This window comes from Lycorma delicatula, chromosome 1 (assembly GCF_047948215.1).
Source record: "Lycorma delicatula isolate Av1 chromosome 1, ASM4794821v1, whole genome shotgun sequence".
Lineage (NCBI taxonomy): Eukaryota > Metazoa > Arthropoda > Insecta > Hemiptera > Fulgoridae > Lycorma > Lycorma delicatula.
Window position 1 is genome coordinate 129,334,844 of NC_134455.1, and position 16,707 is coordinate 129,351,550.

Below are 16,707 nucleotides of genomic sequence, written 5' to 3' on the forward strand. Positions count from 1 at the left end.
TTGTAATAAAAAAAGGAAAACTACTCTATGAGGTGTGGCTATTAAATAACAAGACTGCTGCTGTTGCTACAGAAGAACTGTTGAATTCGTATGACCGACAGCTGCGTAGCATGAAGCCTTCTCTTTTGATTGCTGCCACTTCAGTTTCTATAGATATTAGTCTGGCCGTGTTCTTTGTTTGGATAACATCTGTTTTTTGTTTTGCCGAAAAAATGATAAGTATTTTATTAAAGCAAAGAATTGTCATGAAATTCATATGAAACTTGGAAAAACCGCAACTGAAGCTTATCTTTTATTAAAAAATCTATATGGCAATGAATGTTAATCACATGCATGGGTTTTTGAGTGGTTTAAACGTTTCCAAGATGACCGAGAAGATACTGTAAATGATGTTTGCCTGGGTCGTCCTTCCATGTCAAAGCAGAAAAAATATTGAGAAAAATTGGTAATCTGATCCGATCTGATCGTCGGTTAACTATTCTTGTCTTTATTCAAGAACCTTGCTCAAGGTGAAAAAAATAAGAAAAAACGACCAGAATTGTGGAAGAACAAATCATGGATTCTCCATCAGGACAACGCACCGGCTCACTCAGCATTGTCTGTCAAGACATTTCTAGCAAAGTATAACAACCCAGTGTTAGACCATCCACCTTATTCGCTTAACCTGGCACCATGTGACTTTTATCTCTTCCCCAAGGTCAAATCTGCATTAAAAGGAACAAGATTTCAAACTGTTGAAGCTATGAAAGAAAGAGCGGCACATGTCAGAAGAAGACTTCCAGCAATGTTTTGAACAATGGAAAATTCACATGGAGCATTGTAGTGATAGAGGAGGGATGTACAGGGGATAATAACCAAATATGTGTAAATTTAAAATAAAATATTTTTCAGCATTAGTCTCGTTATTTAATAGCCAATGTTTTTGGTAAATCAGTATTCATTTTTAAACATACTCAGAAAACTAAATGTTCTTCAGGCAATTGTGATTTTTTATAAGTAAATTTCAGTAAAAAGTACTCATTGTGTTAAGTACTCTCTGTAAACTAAATTATGAGTGTCTCATCTGTTAGGACGTGATGACAATTTAGCAGAAATAATGTAGGTACTTCAAAGCAAAACTTTTCCTATTAAAAATAATTTAAAATTTTAAGTAATTGTAATTTAATTTTAATTAAAATTTAAATTAATTTAAATTTTAAAGTGCATTTTTATTTTTTTAAATCAGAAATGAACCTAAAGCAGTAGTCCTGTGATAAAAGTTTACTTAAAGACGTAGATTTTACAACAAATGGACACTTCAAGTAAGATATGTCAGCCATGAAATAAATGCAATGAAATACTAACAGAATTGATTTTATAAAGAGTATATAAGAAACCGTTAACAGTACTTTTTCATACAGCACATAAGGGCTAAAGTTTTGGGTTCATATTATGTTTATTTTATCTACAAGTAAATAGTAATAGAGAATAATATTACAAACTAGAATATCATCAAACAGTAAATTATTTTGAAGTTGAACTATTTTTCTTTTAATTTCAATCTAATACATTTTTAAAGAAAAACTTGTAAAACTACAACAGCTGAGATAAACTTAAAAAAGAAAATAAATTACATATTCATACAGATATTCTTTTTAAAACATACAGTAATCCAAAAATGTCTTATATAATGTGTAAATAAACATTTTAAACAGCTTAACACTGTAGTTGAAACAAGCACTGGCTAGAAATGCTGCTGGTTAACTGTTCAATAGCTATTCTGTGACATGATCTGAATCAGATTTACTTGGATTTGAATGTTCATGTTACCAGTGAGCTCTGACTGGGATCCAATAAATAGCAATGTCCTAGGAACGTTCAGCAAATCTGTCAACAGCTAAATTGTAACTAGTCTAAAGCCAGTTGTAAAGCAGTCAGTAGTAACTTCAGCCAAGAAAAATACATAAGAATCATACTTGAGCAGATATAAAAAATATTTCTTTTAAATCCTAAAAAAAAATCCAGTCAATATTAAAAAGGTAGGTATTATTTTAAACATATAATTATACTTAATAACTCTGAAAAGTCTCCAATAAGGTTCTTTGTTTTAATGTAATATAATATAGTGTACATTATAACATAAAACAATCATCATAAGAACTATTGTCATGCATACAATTAATGCAAGTGATTAGTAATAATTATTAGTAAAATTATTTTTAAATATTAAATAAATCTGCAAACACATCATTCAAATGAAAAAATAATTATCATGTTAAATACTAATAATTAAAAGAAAAACTTGTGATACTAAGTAGATAAAATTGATACATTCAAAACATGCAACAAACAAAATAGTTGCAAACAAATACAGAAATGCACACAAGAAAATAGGTTCAGCAGTAGAAAAATTAGTTTGTATAGTGTTAATGTGTAGTGAAAAAGGTTGCAGCAATAAAAAAAAAAATCATATCTCCCTATATAATTGAGAATGAAGTATTAATTGGAACTGTAAAATAATTGGGATATCATCAAGTTTTTTTATGACTGACCATGACTTTCAGCTGATCGGCACAACGCCTCTGCACCACTGTCAGTGGTGCAGAGGCGACAATGCGATGGTGACAGTCAGCAGAAAGCACACTTTCCACTTGTTTATGGCAATGATCCCCCTCATACAGACAGCATTAGATGATGGTATCAACAGCTTAAGGAATCTGGCAAAATAGAAGTGAAAAAGTCCCCTGAATGGTCCAAAATGAGTGACGAAGCAATAAAAAAGCAATATAAAAGCTGTTTAAGTAGCCCTAAAAAACATTTCTAGGCAAAGTTTACAGTTAGGAATTCTAAAGACAACTATTCAAAATGTGTTGCACAAATGTTTACGCCTTCACACTTAAAAAATTTAGCTTAAACATCAAATTAAACCTACGGATCGACCTAAATGTGTTGAATTCGTAAGTAAAATGCTTGATAACATTGATGATGATGAAACATTTGTAAAACGTGATATGTTTACGGATGAAGTGACTTTCCATGTCAGTGTCTGTGTCAACTGACATAATTGTAAGATATGGGGATCTCAGCAACCCAATGAAATTATTGAGTATGTCAGAGATTCCCCAAAAATAAATGTGTGGTGCAGTTTGATGTCCGATTGTGTGATTGGCGCATTCTTTTTTCATGAGCCTACTATCTCAGGGAATATTTACTTAGAGATGCTACAACTATATGTTTTCCCACAAGTTGACCAATTTGAACAAGAAAGTAACATTGCTGTATTGTTTCAACAAGATGGTGTACCCCGCACACCAGGGTACGTTAAAAACATTGTGTACAGTGAAAAAATCAGGGATGTACATTTAAGACAATAGATCACAGCTGCTATTGCCTCAGTTATGCCTGTGATTATCAGATTGATGTTTGCAGAGTGACTAATGAAGCTCATATTGAAACATTCTAAGGTATGTAAAAAAAATTTTTTGAGTTGGTGAATTTTTAAAAAAAAATACTCGTTTGATTATCTCTAGTAGTTTATGATATACAATTTTTTTGAACTGCTGCAACCTTTTTTGATGACTCTGTATAAATTTCTAACAGTAATTTATTTAAGTAATCATGTTTGCATTTAGATCTAATTAAATGAACATACCTAAAAAAAAAAATAATCAATTTTGTTCATTAATAATTAGAATTAATTAATTTATTTCATTAATAATTTTGGTAAAACAAAGTACAGTAAAACCCCTCATTTAGATCACCATCTAAATAATACATATTTAATTAAATCACTATTTTCCCAATAAGATTGTGCATATTTTTTAAATTAAAGGTTCTAGTCAGCTTCATACGCACCTTTATGCAAATTTAAACTACAGCAAAAAATTTAAGAATACATGAATTAAGGTAATATATTTTCTGTAAATCCTTTACACAAGAAATTTATCTTGCTTAGATGGTCTCAGCTGTACATTATTTGGACATGTTTTTTTTATTTACACTTACTCTACCACAACTGAAAATACATAGTAATTAATCAATATGTATGGCAATTATGTAGATTCATATAAGTAATTCTTTCATAACATGCCATTTGCAACAGGTAGTCTTCAAAAGGCAAAAAGAAGTATGTTTTGCTGTAAAAATCTAAACAGTGAACAAAATCTTACAGATATTCAACATATTACACTGAGCCAAGAAGGTGGCCTTCTGAAGAGTGAACAAATAGAAAGAATTACAATGAGTTAGGTAATGTAAAATTCAAAAAGAACTTAAACTGAAGCTTTACCAAAACAGTAAATTGGGAAGAATTGAAAATTTAAAAAACTGTAAATATAAAAATGTTTGCTGATGGATTTATTCATAAAACATACAATTTTTACAAAAAAATTTTACATTAATTGAATTTTATAGACACTACACTAAAACAGTTCTAAAAGTACAAAAACTAGTACAACTACGAAAACTCAAAATCAATGGTAATTTCCATAATTTTTAAATGCAAAACTTTTTTTTTAACCTCCAGGACCACTGTTAGGTATTACTTCAGAAAAAGAAATGAATGACAATTTTTGTAGCATGTGAAAATGCCATGCCTGACTGGGATTCAAACCCAAGACCTCCAGATGAAAGGCCAATATGACCACTCGCACCACGGAGGCCGGCTAATTGCAAGACTTAGTCTCCTAACTTAACTGTCAATCAATCAATCAATAATACTGCTTCTACTGGAAGTTATGTTAAGTCATTCTTAAAAATGTTTTTAATGAAAAACTACCCAGTATAGAAGTAAGCAGTTATTTTATTCAGATGAAAATAAAAAAAATACCGATATAAATCATAAAGGACTTGTCAAAGTGTCATCGCACCATAAATTTGCTCAAATTGCAGAAATCTTTCATAAAAATACACATTAGAATGCTGACTGGCTATCAAGTTTTTGTGTGACAATGAAGCTCATTACTGCTGTAAAAACTTAAAGAAATTGAGAAGATGTGTTAAGAAATTCTTGTTTATCCCTTTACAGCCCTGACCTCACACTGTTTGATTTATGGGATGCAGAAGGATACAATGTTTAACTGATAAAGTGGAAAGTAAGAAAGTGATAATTATTGAAGAATTTCTTTCCTTCTGTTTTATAGTTTAGGTGGTTATGGGATTAGGTTTAGGTTTAATTTCTGACTCAACCATACTTATATAGTCAGCAGGGGTTAAGATCAGAAAAAATTAAAAAGTTTTTAATTAGAAGAATTTTGACTACTGTCACATTGACAAATAACTTTAAATCTGCTTGGAGAGTATGTTAAAAGTATAATACATACTTTATAATATATTAGTTTACAGAATGATCAACAATTAAATAACCCTGTCATGTAGGATGGGGCGTTTTATTTACAGTCTTCATCACAGGCCGACGTGTACAATACATTGTGCACTCATTTATTTTTAACCTTATTCTTTATTCTTCTGTCCTAACCAACCAGTTTATTTACAAATTATTGTAATTTAGCATACTACAACAATGTGTTGTCAAAACAAATAAAAATGTAAATATTCTTAATTTGTGATCCGTTTCATAAATGACATTTAAAGCATTTATTGTTTATCTTCATCTTTTTTATTTTTAGAAAGATCATGGATGTGGGTGAGTACATCCTAGCACTCTAATTTTAAAAGGTAGGCTTAAGAAGAATAAGCCATTTAAACAACATTTGAAAATCTGGAAAAAAGCATTTAAGAATGTAGAATATTTAAACTGAGAAAAAATTAGAATTAAATATAAGGAAAGAAGAATTAAAATTTGGGAGTCTTGATAATAATCTGTATCTGGTAGTAGTTCTCTTTTCTTTTTTCCTGTTTAGCCTCCGGTAACTACCGTTTAGATAATTCTTCAGAGGATGAATGAGGATGATATGTATGAGTGTAAATGAAGTGTAGTCTTGTACAATCTCAGTTCGACCATTCCTGAGATGTGTGGTTAATTGAAACCCAACCACCAAAGAACACCAGTATCCACGATCTAGTATTCAAATCCATGTAAAAATAACTGGCTTTACTAGGACTTGAACACTGTAACTCTCGACTTCCAAATCAGCTGATTTGGGAAGACGCGTTAACCACTAGACCAACCCGGTGGTGTATCTGGCAGTAGTTAGAGTAAGCGATGATTAAAAATAGGCTCTGACTCAGAAAGGATTGAGATAAAGGTCTGCATCTCCATAAGTTCATTGCATCTCGATTAAATCAAAGAAGAGAAACAGAAATTGAAGAAAAAGTTTGAGTGGAGTAACTTTCCACACAGAGAAAATAAAGACATTAAAATTTACCAATGGCATTGTAGACCTGCCAGAAACAGAAAATAAGGTTGAAGATGCACTGAATAGAATAGATTTATTGCTTGGAGAAAATTTTAATTTAAAAAATTAAAACACTGGTAATGAAATATGGCAGAAAGCAGAATAGTAAGAAATTAAATGCTAAGACAGGCTATCACAATATACCAGAAGTTACAGGATTTTGTTATTTAGGTAGCAAAGTTATTAAGGAGAAACAAAATAATATAGAGATTAAAGACAGAGATAGAGATCAAAGGAGCGCTTTCACGTATTAAAAAAGTCATGAAGGTTAAGAATTGAAAATTCTTGTTTGAGTACAACACTTTATGGTAGTTAAAAATGAACAACAGAAAGAAAGAAAGAAAGAAAGAAAGAAAGAAAAGAGTTCTTTATAAGAAAATGTTAAAAATTATATTGGTTTAAATATTCAAAATAAATAAGTGTTAAGATGAATAATATTGGAGAGAAATTTATAACAAATTCTTGCTCAGAAATAAACAAGAATTGTATATTATTCCAAGGTTAGTTAATCAGATAATAAGGGGAAATGGGGAGGATAGAAACTGTAGAAGAGAATAATAAATGAAATCTTTAAAACAGATACCAAGGATTTAGGCCAGAGTAAATGTAATGAGGTCAAAAGATTAATAAACTACAGAAAAGAATGGAGAATAGCTTCAAACCAGACAGAAAAAAATGGTGGCTTTCATTGCCCATTACAATAGTATAGTGAAAACATAACTTCATAAACATATTCTATAACAAGATGAATGCACTATCTAGTAAACATAAAAAAACAGACATATTAATTATAGTTATTACTTAGTTCAGTGAATTTGTTGTATATGTAATCATGTAAAAATTCCATAACTGCCTGAGTATACAACATTGTTTTGTGTTTTATAAAAAAGGAGAAACTTTTGGAATTTCATTAAAAAATAGGGAGATGTAGGTAATAAAAAGCCAATGAATTCCATATAAATTACACCAACTAAAGGTAATGATGGGGTCTTGATTAGATCCCTTCTTGACAGGTCACTTAAAAAATTAATGATAAAAAAAATTTGAGATTACTTCCATAAAAAATATACAGAGCACAGTACAGGCATATGACCTTAATGTGTCAGCATGTGAGAGACATCACTGCATCAATTTATACATTAAAGCCTCACCACTTGCATTGTTTCTATGATTAAGTAATTTCACTGAGGATTCAAGATAGAATGGAGAGGAGCATCAGATTCACTGGTAAACCTGCAAATTATACTGTTAAAATGATTCATAAAGTCTACAGTAATTAAGCATTTAGCAAGGCAAGGTGTTTAGAGAGGCACTCACTTCAAATAGAACCAGAATGCAAACAACAGAAGATCATTTTTACTGCTGTTCGTGAATTAATACCCTATTAATTCATCCCTATATGGAAGACCCTTAGAACACAAAGTTCTACGTAATAATCTGAGATGTCTCAAGAAGAGTATATGGCACAAATATTCTGAGCTATAGTAATAACTGCATCTGGTTTCACTATAAACTGCTCCTTTTCACAGCTTACAAAATGTGTGAGGTTTTTGCAACAATATTATTGTTCCATAGATTCCTCAGATTTTCCAGGTATGGGAAATGCACTGGGGATAGTGTATTTCTAGTAAATAATAAACTGCAAAGGGAGTGGTAGAAAGATTAAAACAAGATACTTTCTTTATAAGTCTAGTCAAAATTTTTATCACTCCTCATAAATTGTCAACTTGTAAATATATTAGTTAATTTCATCAGCTGAGTTATTTAGTTATCAGTAATGCATATAAAAGAATTTAAACTAACATATCAATCAATGTTCAACATAAAAAAGTATACATTAAATAATTACTATGTGCTGCTGTAAAAGTAATAAAAAAACACAATATTTTCTCTTTAAAAAAGTTAAGTCAAAGCAACCAAATATTTATTTATTTTAGCCATGTTAAAATTATAGGAAACAGAATAAATATTTAACGTTACAATTCATTATCTGCATATAATTATCTAAAACAATAATTACGTGGACAGTAGGCCTATCAACATTTGTTTTATCTTACTGTTATATCTGTCAAAATAACAGTACAAGTGTGAAACTGTATTAATGTTTAACTTCTACTGCTATCTTCGATGTCCTTTATATCGACTCGGGCAATACAATTCTGAAGTGTTTTACTGTACTAGAATCTAACTACTAAATGCTTAAATTTTCACAACTGGAAAAAAAATTGCATTTAATGAAAAATATTTTATGTAAATTATATTTTTAAATAATTAAATTATATATTAAACGATATATGAGCAAAAAGTAAAAGAAAAGTTATTAATAGAATTTATATATGCATATTAAAAAAAAATATCTTAAACACTTTACTGTACTTATAACAAAGTAATTAATTTATATACTGTATATATATATATATATATATATATATATATATATACAGTATATAAACAGTATATATATATATATACTGTATATATATATATATATATATATATATATATATATATATGTGTAAACTTTTAAAATTATAAATGATATTAACTTTACTTAAATAAAATGTAAATTAACATTTTGAGAAAAATCCAGTCATTTAAAATAAAACTCAATTAATAAACTAAATTTAAATTCTTTTAAATTTAGATTTTCAATCTGTAAAAATTAACCTACGTAGTTAACAACTATAAAATATTAGTGGAACTTACCTATTTTTGAGCATAACCTTGGACTAAACCAACGCATTAATATGAAAGACACTGAGCCAAGGAAAAAAATGATCAACATAACAAAACTTGTACTATCTAATCCCATAATATTGAATGGGCTTTCTTTAATATAAACATCTGAAGATGGTACTGGACAACTTGCCTCACAATCAACACAACTACATGCCGGTGTGGTCGCCTGAATAATAATAAAGAAGTTAAGTATGAGAATTATAAAAATCTATGTCAAAACAATTGTTTGACAAGCTCTTTCAAAACAAAAAAAATACATCACAAAAATATTTATACTTTATGAAAAGATTTTTGGGCTGTACTATCCGTAACAGTTCATAAATAAAACATTATATGTGTGTGTGTGTGTGTGTGTTTCTTTTTTAAATTCAATGAAAAACTTCAAAAATTTCCTTGTTAGAGAAAAATAAGTTCATGACTGAACATGGCTGTGCATCAAAAAATTTAGTATAGTTTTTTTTTATTCGCAGCCATTATATATTATGGTAAATTTGCTGCCATGAAAATTTCTGATTGATGTGCTTTCAGAGAATACAACTGTAAAAAGGTGTGTTACATTATAAACACTTCTTGTGTTAAGTTATATTTTTACTTTTTTAGCTTTAATCAAAATTCCTTTTATCTGAATAAGTTTTATCCTAGATAAACTTTATTAGTTATATCAATATGAATATAATTTTCTACCGGCACAATAATAACAACAGTAAAGTTAAAATTAGGAATGGTTAGACTTTCAGGATATTATTTCAGATAGTTATCATATAGTTTTATTATCATATTAATTGTGTATTATATTTATGTGTTCACTAGTATTTAACAAGTTAATCTATTAAAAACAACTTCATTTATACAGAGCTATGTCCTAATCACTAATTAGAAAAAAAAAAAAAAAAAAAAAAAATAATAATAATAAATATAGTACAATTTATAGCTTATAGCATGCAAACATACTCAATATATTACTTGAAAAATTATTTCAACTGCATAAAAAAATAAAAATTAATCTCTGTAATTCATCTTACTCAACTGCCTTAGAACTTCCATAAGCTACCAAAGGTTAATAACTGTAATTTATTACAGTAAGGTATTAAAAACTGTAATTTTTTAAACATTAGGCATTAAAAAATTATAAGTACCTGAATAAGTGTTCCTGTTCTGAATCAATATCATGATACAGTTTTACATAAAACTGATGACAAGACAAAAAAGTAAAATTCAACTATTAATAACAAAGATGAACAGCTGAACAGTATATTTCATTAATAAGTTTAAAAATGAACAAAAATGTATTGCTATTAAAATTATACTGAAAACCTAGGATTTGAATCATACTGCTCCTTACAGCATTTGCGATACTATAATTACTGACGAATTAATTGAGATTTATAATTATTTTTAGAGCTTTAAGAAATATAAATAAACAGAGAGGACTCAGTAATGAACATTAACATTTAAAGAATTTGACAATGTCAGAGAACAGTGTGATCAAACAAGCTGTCACCTTTAGGCAGACAACTTATGCATACATCTTTTAGAAAAGTATAACTTATAATAACAGTTTACAAATTAATACTTACATTTAAGGCAACATTGCAAGGGACCACTTTCGGATTCAATGGAAAAATACCTTTTTCTGGATTTTCCTCTGTTAAAATAAAACTTAATCTAAAAGGCACATAATGATTTTTTGTTGGATCTCCCATGTAGGAAAACCACCTAAACAAGCAAAACATAAAAATTTTAAGGAAACCAGCAAATGGAAATTACAAAGACTAAACTAAATTTATTCAGGAAGTATTGTTATTTCCAACAAACATTCTCACTAAGAATTTCCTTTAGTCATCATTTTTCAAAATTTGTTTTATATTCATCAAATTTTCAATATTTCTCTGATGAAATATATTTAATATTAATCTTACACTGACCAGTTCTGAAATAGTTCCATTAGTTGAATCCCAATGATCAAAGTAAACTGGTAATAGACATGCAAATATAAATATACGTTGCCAAACCTTATTACTTCTAATATAACCTTAGGACTTAACTCGCATTCTGCAGCATAACAGAACTTTCTTTTTTTGCATTGATTTCATCAAAATTCACTAACAGTGTTGTTCTATTTGAATATATATCATGATGATAATTTGAATGAAGTTTTACATTTTTTAATCTGTTTGAAAACAATTTCATAGCTTCTCTAAAGGTTATACCTAAGAAACTTTCAGCACAAATGCAGAATTCAATAAAAAATCAGATGCAGAACAAGAAGTATCATTAAATTCATTTATTTCACAGAAACTATAATCAAAACATATTAATTAAAATTATGTGGCGATAATATTAATTAATAAGCTTACGTGGCAATATCAAGCAAAAAAAAAAAAATATTATATTAATATTTATTATAATATTTATTACTCATACATATGTTCTGAACTGGTAATAACAGCAGATGAACTGCAAGAGACCAACACACAGAAAGTCATTGGTCTTAATTCCAGCTAACTTTTCACAATGCTTTCTGTAGCTTTCATTTTCCAGTTTAATTTAAAATGCAAAAATGGAATTTCTTGGCCACAGCCAAGAGTAGTGATAAAACAATTTTTGGCAGTATGTATCTATTTCTTTGTACCAAGATGGGTTTGTACCAAGGTGGTTTACAAGTAATGATGTGATACTTTGTGTAGTAATAATATATTGAGATAACAGATTAATGAATGCATATGATTTTCCTAACTTATCAAATTCGAAGTCCTGAACTTTTCTATAAATTAAAAATTCCCTGGATTTTCCAGGTTTCCAAATCAATTTCCACTGTGGTTTATCAAATTATTTTCTTAAATTTTATAACATATTTTACTTTGCTATACATATGTAAATTTTATCCAAGTTTATTCCACCTAAAGAAATTTTTTTTTCACAAATGCATTACTAGGAATCTTTGTAGGACCATTATCTACATAAAATGGAGGTGGTCCTTTTCAACCAAAAATCCTGTTTTTATGAAAAGGTCATGGTTTTGTTTTATTTAAGCAAAAGCCCTCACATAAAAATACTTGATTAGAAACAACACTGAATTTCTATCTTTAAAATTAATTTATTTTATTTTCTACTAGCTTATATCTGAAACTATGATGGATTAATCACAAAGGAAAGAATAGAAGCTTTGAAGTAATAATCATTCAAATATATATCTGTGAAGAATAGATGATACCAGCACAACATTTTGAAATAGGTATTTGTTATTCTTGTCACAAAATTACAAACTGTAAACAAAAAAGTCATGAATTGCCACCTCTGCACTTCCAATTTCAGCCAAATGCTCCGAAAACAGTACAATATGATTGTCTTTTTTTTTGTCTTCAGTCATTTGACTGGTTTGATGCAGCTCTCCAATATTTCCTACCTAGTGCCAGTCATTTCATTTTGGTATACCCCCTACATCCTGCATCCCAAACAATTTGTTCTACATATTCCAAACTTTGGCTGCCTGCACAATTTTTCCCATCTACCTATCCCTCTCAAATCAAAGCAACTATTCCAGGATGCCTTAATATGTGACCTGTGTTTCTTCTTTTAATATGATTGTCACATCAAACATTATAAATTAATACTCTCTAAAATGACTAACTGAATTCCTCCACTACATCATTATAATGTATACAATACTGTAATAATAACAAATACATAATTAATATCTTCTTAAGTTTAGAAGAAATTTTGTTACTCTTATGAAGTTGGAAGCGTTCACAAAAATTCCAGCTACAAACATGAGATTCCTAAGAAACCCATCCATAACATATATAAATTGAGTTCCAAGCATATAAAATATATCATCAAAATGTAATGAAATACTATCAAGTACAACACTTTGAAGACTCCAAAAAACCAATTTGATTCAGTGAATGGTTATTCAAAAATAATAGTTACTTTTGGATGAATTTAATTACAAATCAGTAAAGGAGGATACAAAATAATTTACAACAAGGACTGTTTTAACTATCTTATTTAAAGGGAAATGAAAATATATTTGAAAAATATAAGCAAATAAAACAGAAGAATGAGTTAAAAATCATGTAAATATTTTACATTAAAAATAATAAAAGGATAAATAAATTATTGAGCACTGAGAAACACTCTGATCTGCTAGAAGTCAATCATTTCATTGTCAAGGCCCCTAACAACCTGATATTGTCCAGAAACATAAGAGGGAAACCAGAAAAGAACAGAATCTGTACGGTGATAAGAATTATTATACTTACTCAAAAAAATAGAACACTAAATATTATCAAATATCAGTAAACCTAATTAAGTATTTAACTTATTACTACTTAATATCAGTAGTTGTTATCAATACCTTAGCCTGTTATCCATGGTTCATGAATGTCATATTAATTATTTTTAAAAGTGTTTTAGCAGTGGAATGATTAGATTAAACCAGAATGAAAGGAAAAAAATTAGAGATGATATAACACAAAAAATGCTGATGAACAACTCTTTCAGGTGCTTTGCAAAAACAAGATGAAAGTTTTATAATCAGATGGTGCAGTTGGATTTTTACAAACTTGTTATCTAATGGAATAATTCCTAAATTGATATTTAGGAATATTTACTTTACTGATGTAAAGTGCCCACATTGCAAAGAAAGCAAAAAAAGTTAAATTTGATAATATTACAGAAAGCAGTTTCTTGACAAAAAGTATATTATCAACTCTTCTAGCATTTCTCAAAAACAATACAACCAACATGAGAAACATCAGACATTGTAATATGTAAAAAATTATAAAATTTTTCATTTGAAGATTATGATGAAATTGGTCAACTGTTACAGGCTAGGATGGCATAAAAATAGAATTGAACCCAATGAAAAGAATTGGTTAAGCTCATTCAATGGTATGTATACATATTGAATTTTCTTCAGACTAAAACACCTACCTTGACATAAATGAGAGGATGGTCTGCTGGACAAAAACAACATATGGAAAAAAACAAGAAAGCATTATAACATAAGAATTCCACCTTATTTCATAAGGTTGTAGATTTATTTGGATCCATGGGTTTAATTTGGCAAAAAAATCCATTCATCTAGCTCTATTCCTCTGATGCTGCAAAAAACAAAATCTCGGATGTCAGATATTGGGGTAGACTTATGGCAGACAAAAAGTATGCATTGAGGTTTATTCTATATAAAGACAGAAATACATAATATCATTTAGATCAAAATGGTAACACTTTTAAAGCTTCTGAATGAAGACATCATATTGTGGCATGAAGAAAAAGTTATACATAGTAATGAAAGTGTGAAAATAAAAAATCTATATTAAATAAAGAATGTAAACCAACAAATAAATTTAAAGAAAACAATTCCAGGAACAAAAACAAAGAGCAACAATGGAAAGAATTTCTTAGTATAATGCAAAAAGTTCAGAATAGATGTTTTGAAGTTATTATGTTTGAATGAACAAGGGGATGGATTGCCTGCTTTTATGTCAGGACTTCCTAGGCCTGAGGGTATAAATACTGTCCAGGGCCAGCAAGTGGGAAAGTGTATGATAATATTCAATCAGAGTGTATAGTACTGAAGTGAATGCGTCATAACAGTTGAGCATACAAGCAAAGAGTGTATCACAAATGCATTCTGTTTTATGATAGTGTCCTGTTCTGCGGTAAAGTATGAGAAGCTGTTCATTGAGTTCATCTTGAACAGGGACAAGGTGTCACTGTTGATAACCAGTTAGAAAAATTAGGTTCTCCGACTTCATGCAGCATATACTCCAAAGGATAAGTGTACAACTAGAAAGATAAGTGTACTACAGAAAAGACAAGGACTTTAAAAGACAGAGTCATCCAAAATGGGGGTGTATGTAATGATATCCCACCTTGCTCACTGGTTCTATCATTTCTGTGTAGAATATAACCTGGAATCTCATAACCAAATGACAGAAGGAGAGCTTGAGTTAGGGATTTGGGGGCTTGAGTTATTAAAACAGAGGTTTGGCACATATCTCTCATTTCATAGAAATGAGTTAATTAATATGATGTACCTTCACTAATATGATGTATCTTCACAGAAGAAAGAAATTTATTAAGTTTTGCTTTAATTTAAGTTTACTTAAACCCATTTCATTAAAAACATTTCTCTCAATAATCTTAATAAAGAATATAAAAAATACAAATTTCCAATCGAATAACCTATAATTATAAAATATAAGTAATCAGTGAATCAGTGAATTAAGAACAAACAATATTTAATACTGAGAAATTACTATAAAAGAAAAAGAAAATGAACTATTATTTCACTCTCACACCAACTCACCACCAAATAAACTGTTAGTTTTTTACTCACACTAAAAGAAAAAAGGAACATAATTAGAAAGAAAAATTATCAAACCTAATTATAAGAAATTAATGACATAAAACCAGTTAAACCCATATCAGAAAACTACAACCAAATAAACTTTTTTCACATTAAAAATAAAAATTCTCAAACTTGTAGTAGTGAACGACCACTTTGCAGATTATAAAAAACATAAACTAACTACACAAATCAAATAAATTTAATTAATTGCATATAAATTACATCCCAACAAGAAATTTAATACACAAAATAAGCAATGTAAATAAATCAAATGTCAATACAAAAGACACTTATGTAAACAAATAATTACATATTGCATGCATTAGAAAAATAATGAATAGTTTACCGATCATTTCATCATCACCAAAAATACTAATAAATCAAAACAAGTAATGAATATAAAAAGAGTTCCAACAACCCCTTGAAAATAAATAATTATCTATTTATTTATTTCATTATTTAAGCAAATACAGGCTAATTGCTCGACTACAACCACTGATATGAGGTAAATTTTTATAATGAGTGAAAAATGTTAAGCCTGACTGGCATTTGAGCTCAGGATCTACTACTGATTAAAGGCAGAGGTGCTATCACTTCACCATGGAGTGGTATATTATAATAAAAAAGTAAGAATAGTTAAATTTACAAGAATAAATTCATGTCATTATTATTATTCCCCATTATTATTATGAAGTAAACCAACAAAAATAACCATATCAAATTTAATTTACATACTTCTGCTGTTTCTAAAAAAGACTCAGATAGAGATACAAATAACACACCAAATTAGGTCAATATCAATACAAATACATATAATATTGATGAAATAAGTTGTAATGATAACTATGTTGATACTTTGGTAGTGGTACAGTTATAAACTATTATTAAGAGATAAAGTGATGCTAACATTGATAATGTATCTGCACATCTGGCTGATATTTCTTATTAATGTTAGATTAGGAAAAAATATTTCAAGTGGAAGTAGTGCTGAATCACTCTAATTCAGATCATAATTTTAATCTGTTCAGAGAAAATTTTATATTTTTATTTCAAAATTAAAATTAAGCTACAACAAAAAATTCATTTTACAAGGCTTTTTTTAAAGAACAGAGGCAAATTTTATTACTATCCATTTTATGAACTTATGCTCATCAATGTAATCATCAATAAATCACTATAAAGAGAAAAAAAAATCTCTAAATATGTCAGATAATGTGAAGGAAGTTATATGTTTGAAAAGCAGATGTTATTGTTGGAAGTATATGTCTCATATAC

At 28.7% G+C, this 16,707-nt stretch overlaps 1 protein-coding gene across 3 annotated transcripts in view; it reads right to left on the reverse strand.

Moving 5' to 3' along the window:
- The window catches only part of Npc1a (Niemann-Pick type C-1a), a 499,866-nt gene that overhangs the window by 135,083 nt on the left and 348,076 nt on the right, over window positions 1-16,707 (reverse strand). For all 3 annotated transcript variants that reach the window (XM_075361101.1, XM_075361091.1, XM_075361084.1), the window contains exons 5-6: window positions 10,652-10,790; window positions 9,042-9,240 (exon numbers count right to left, since the gene is read on the reverse strand). In XM_075361101.1, the coding sequence (XP_075217216.1) occupies window positions 9,042-9,240; window positions 10,652-10,790 (338 nt within the window). The remainder of the gene's footprint in view (window positions 1-9,041; window positions 9,241-10,651; window positions 10,791-16,707) is intronic.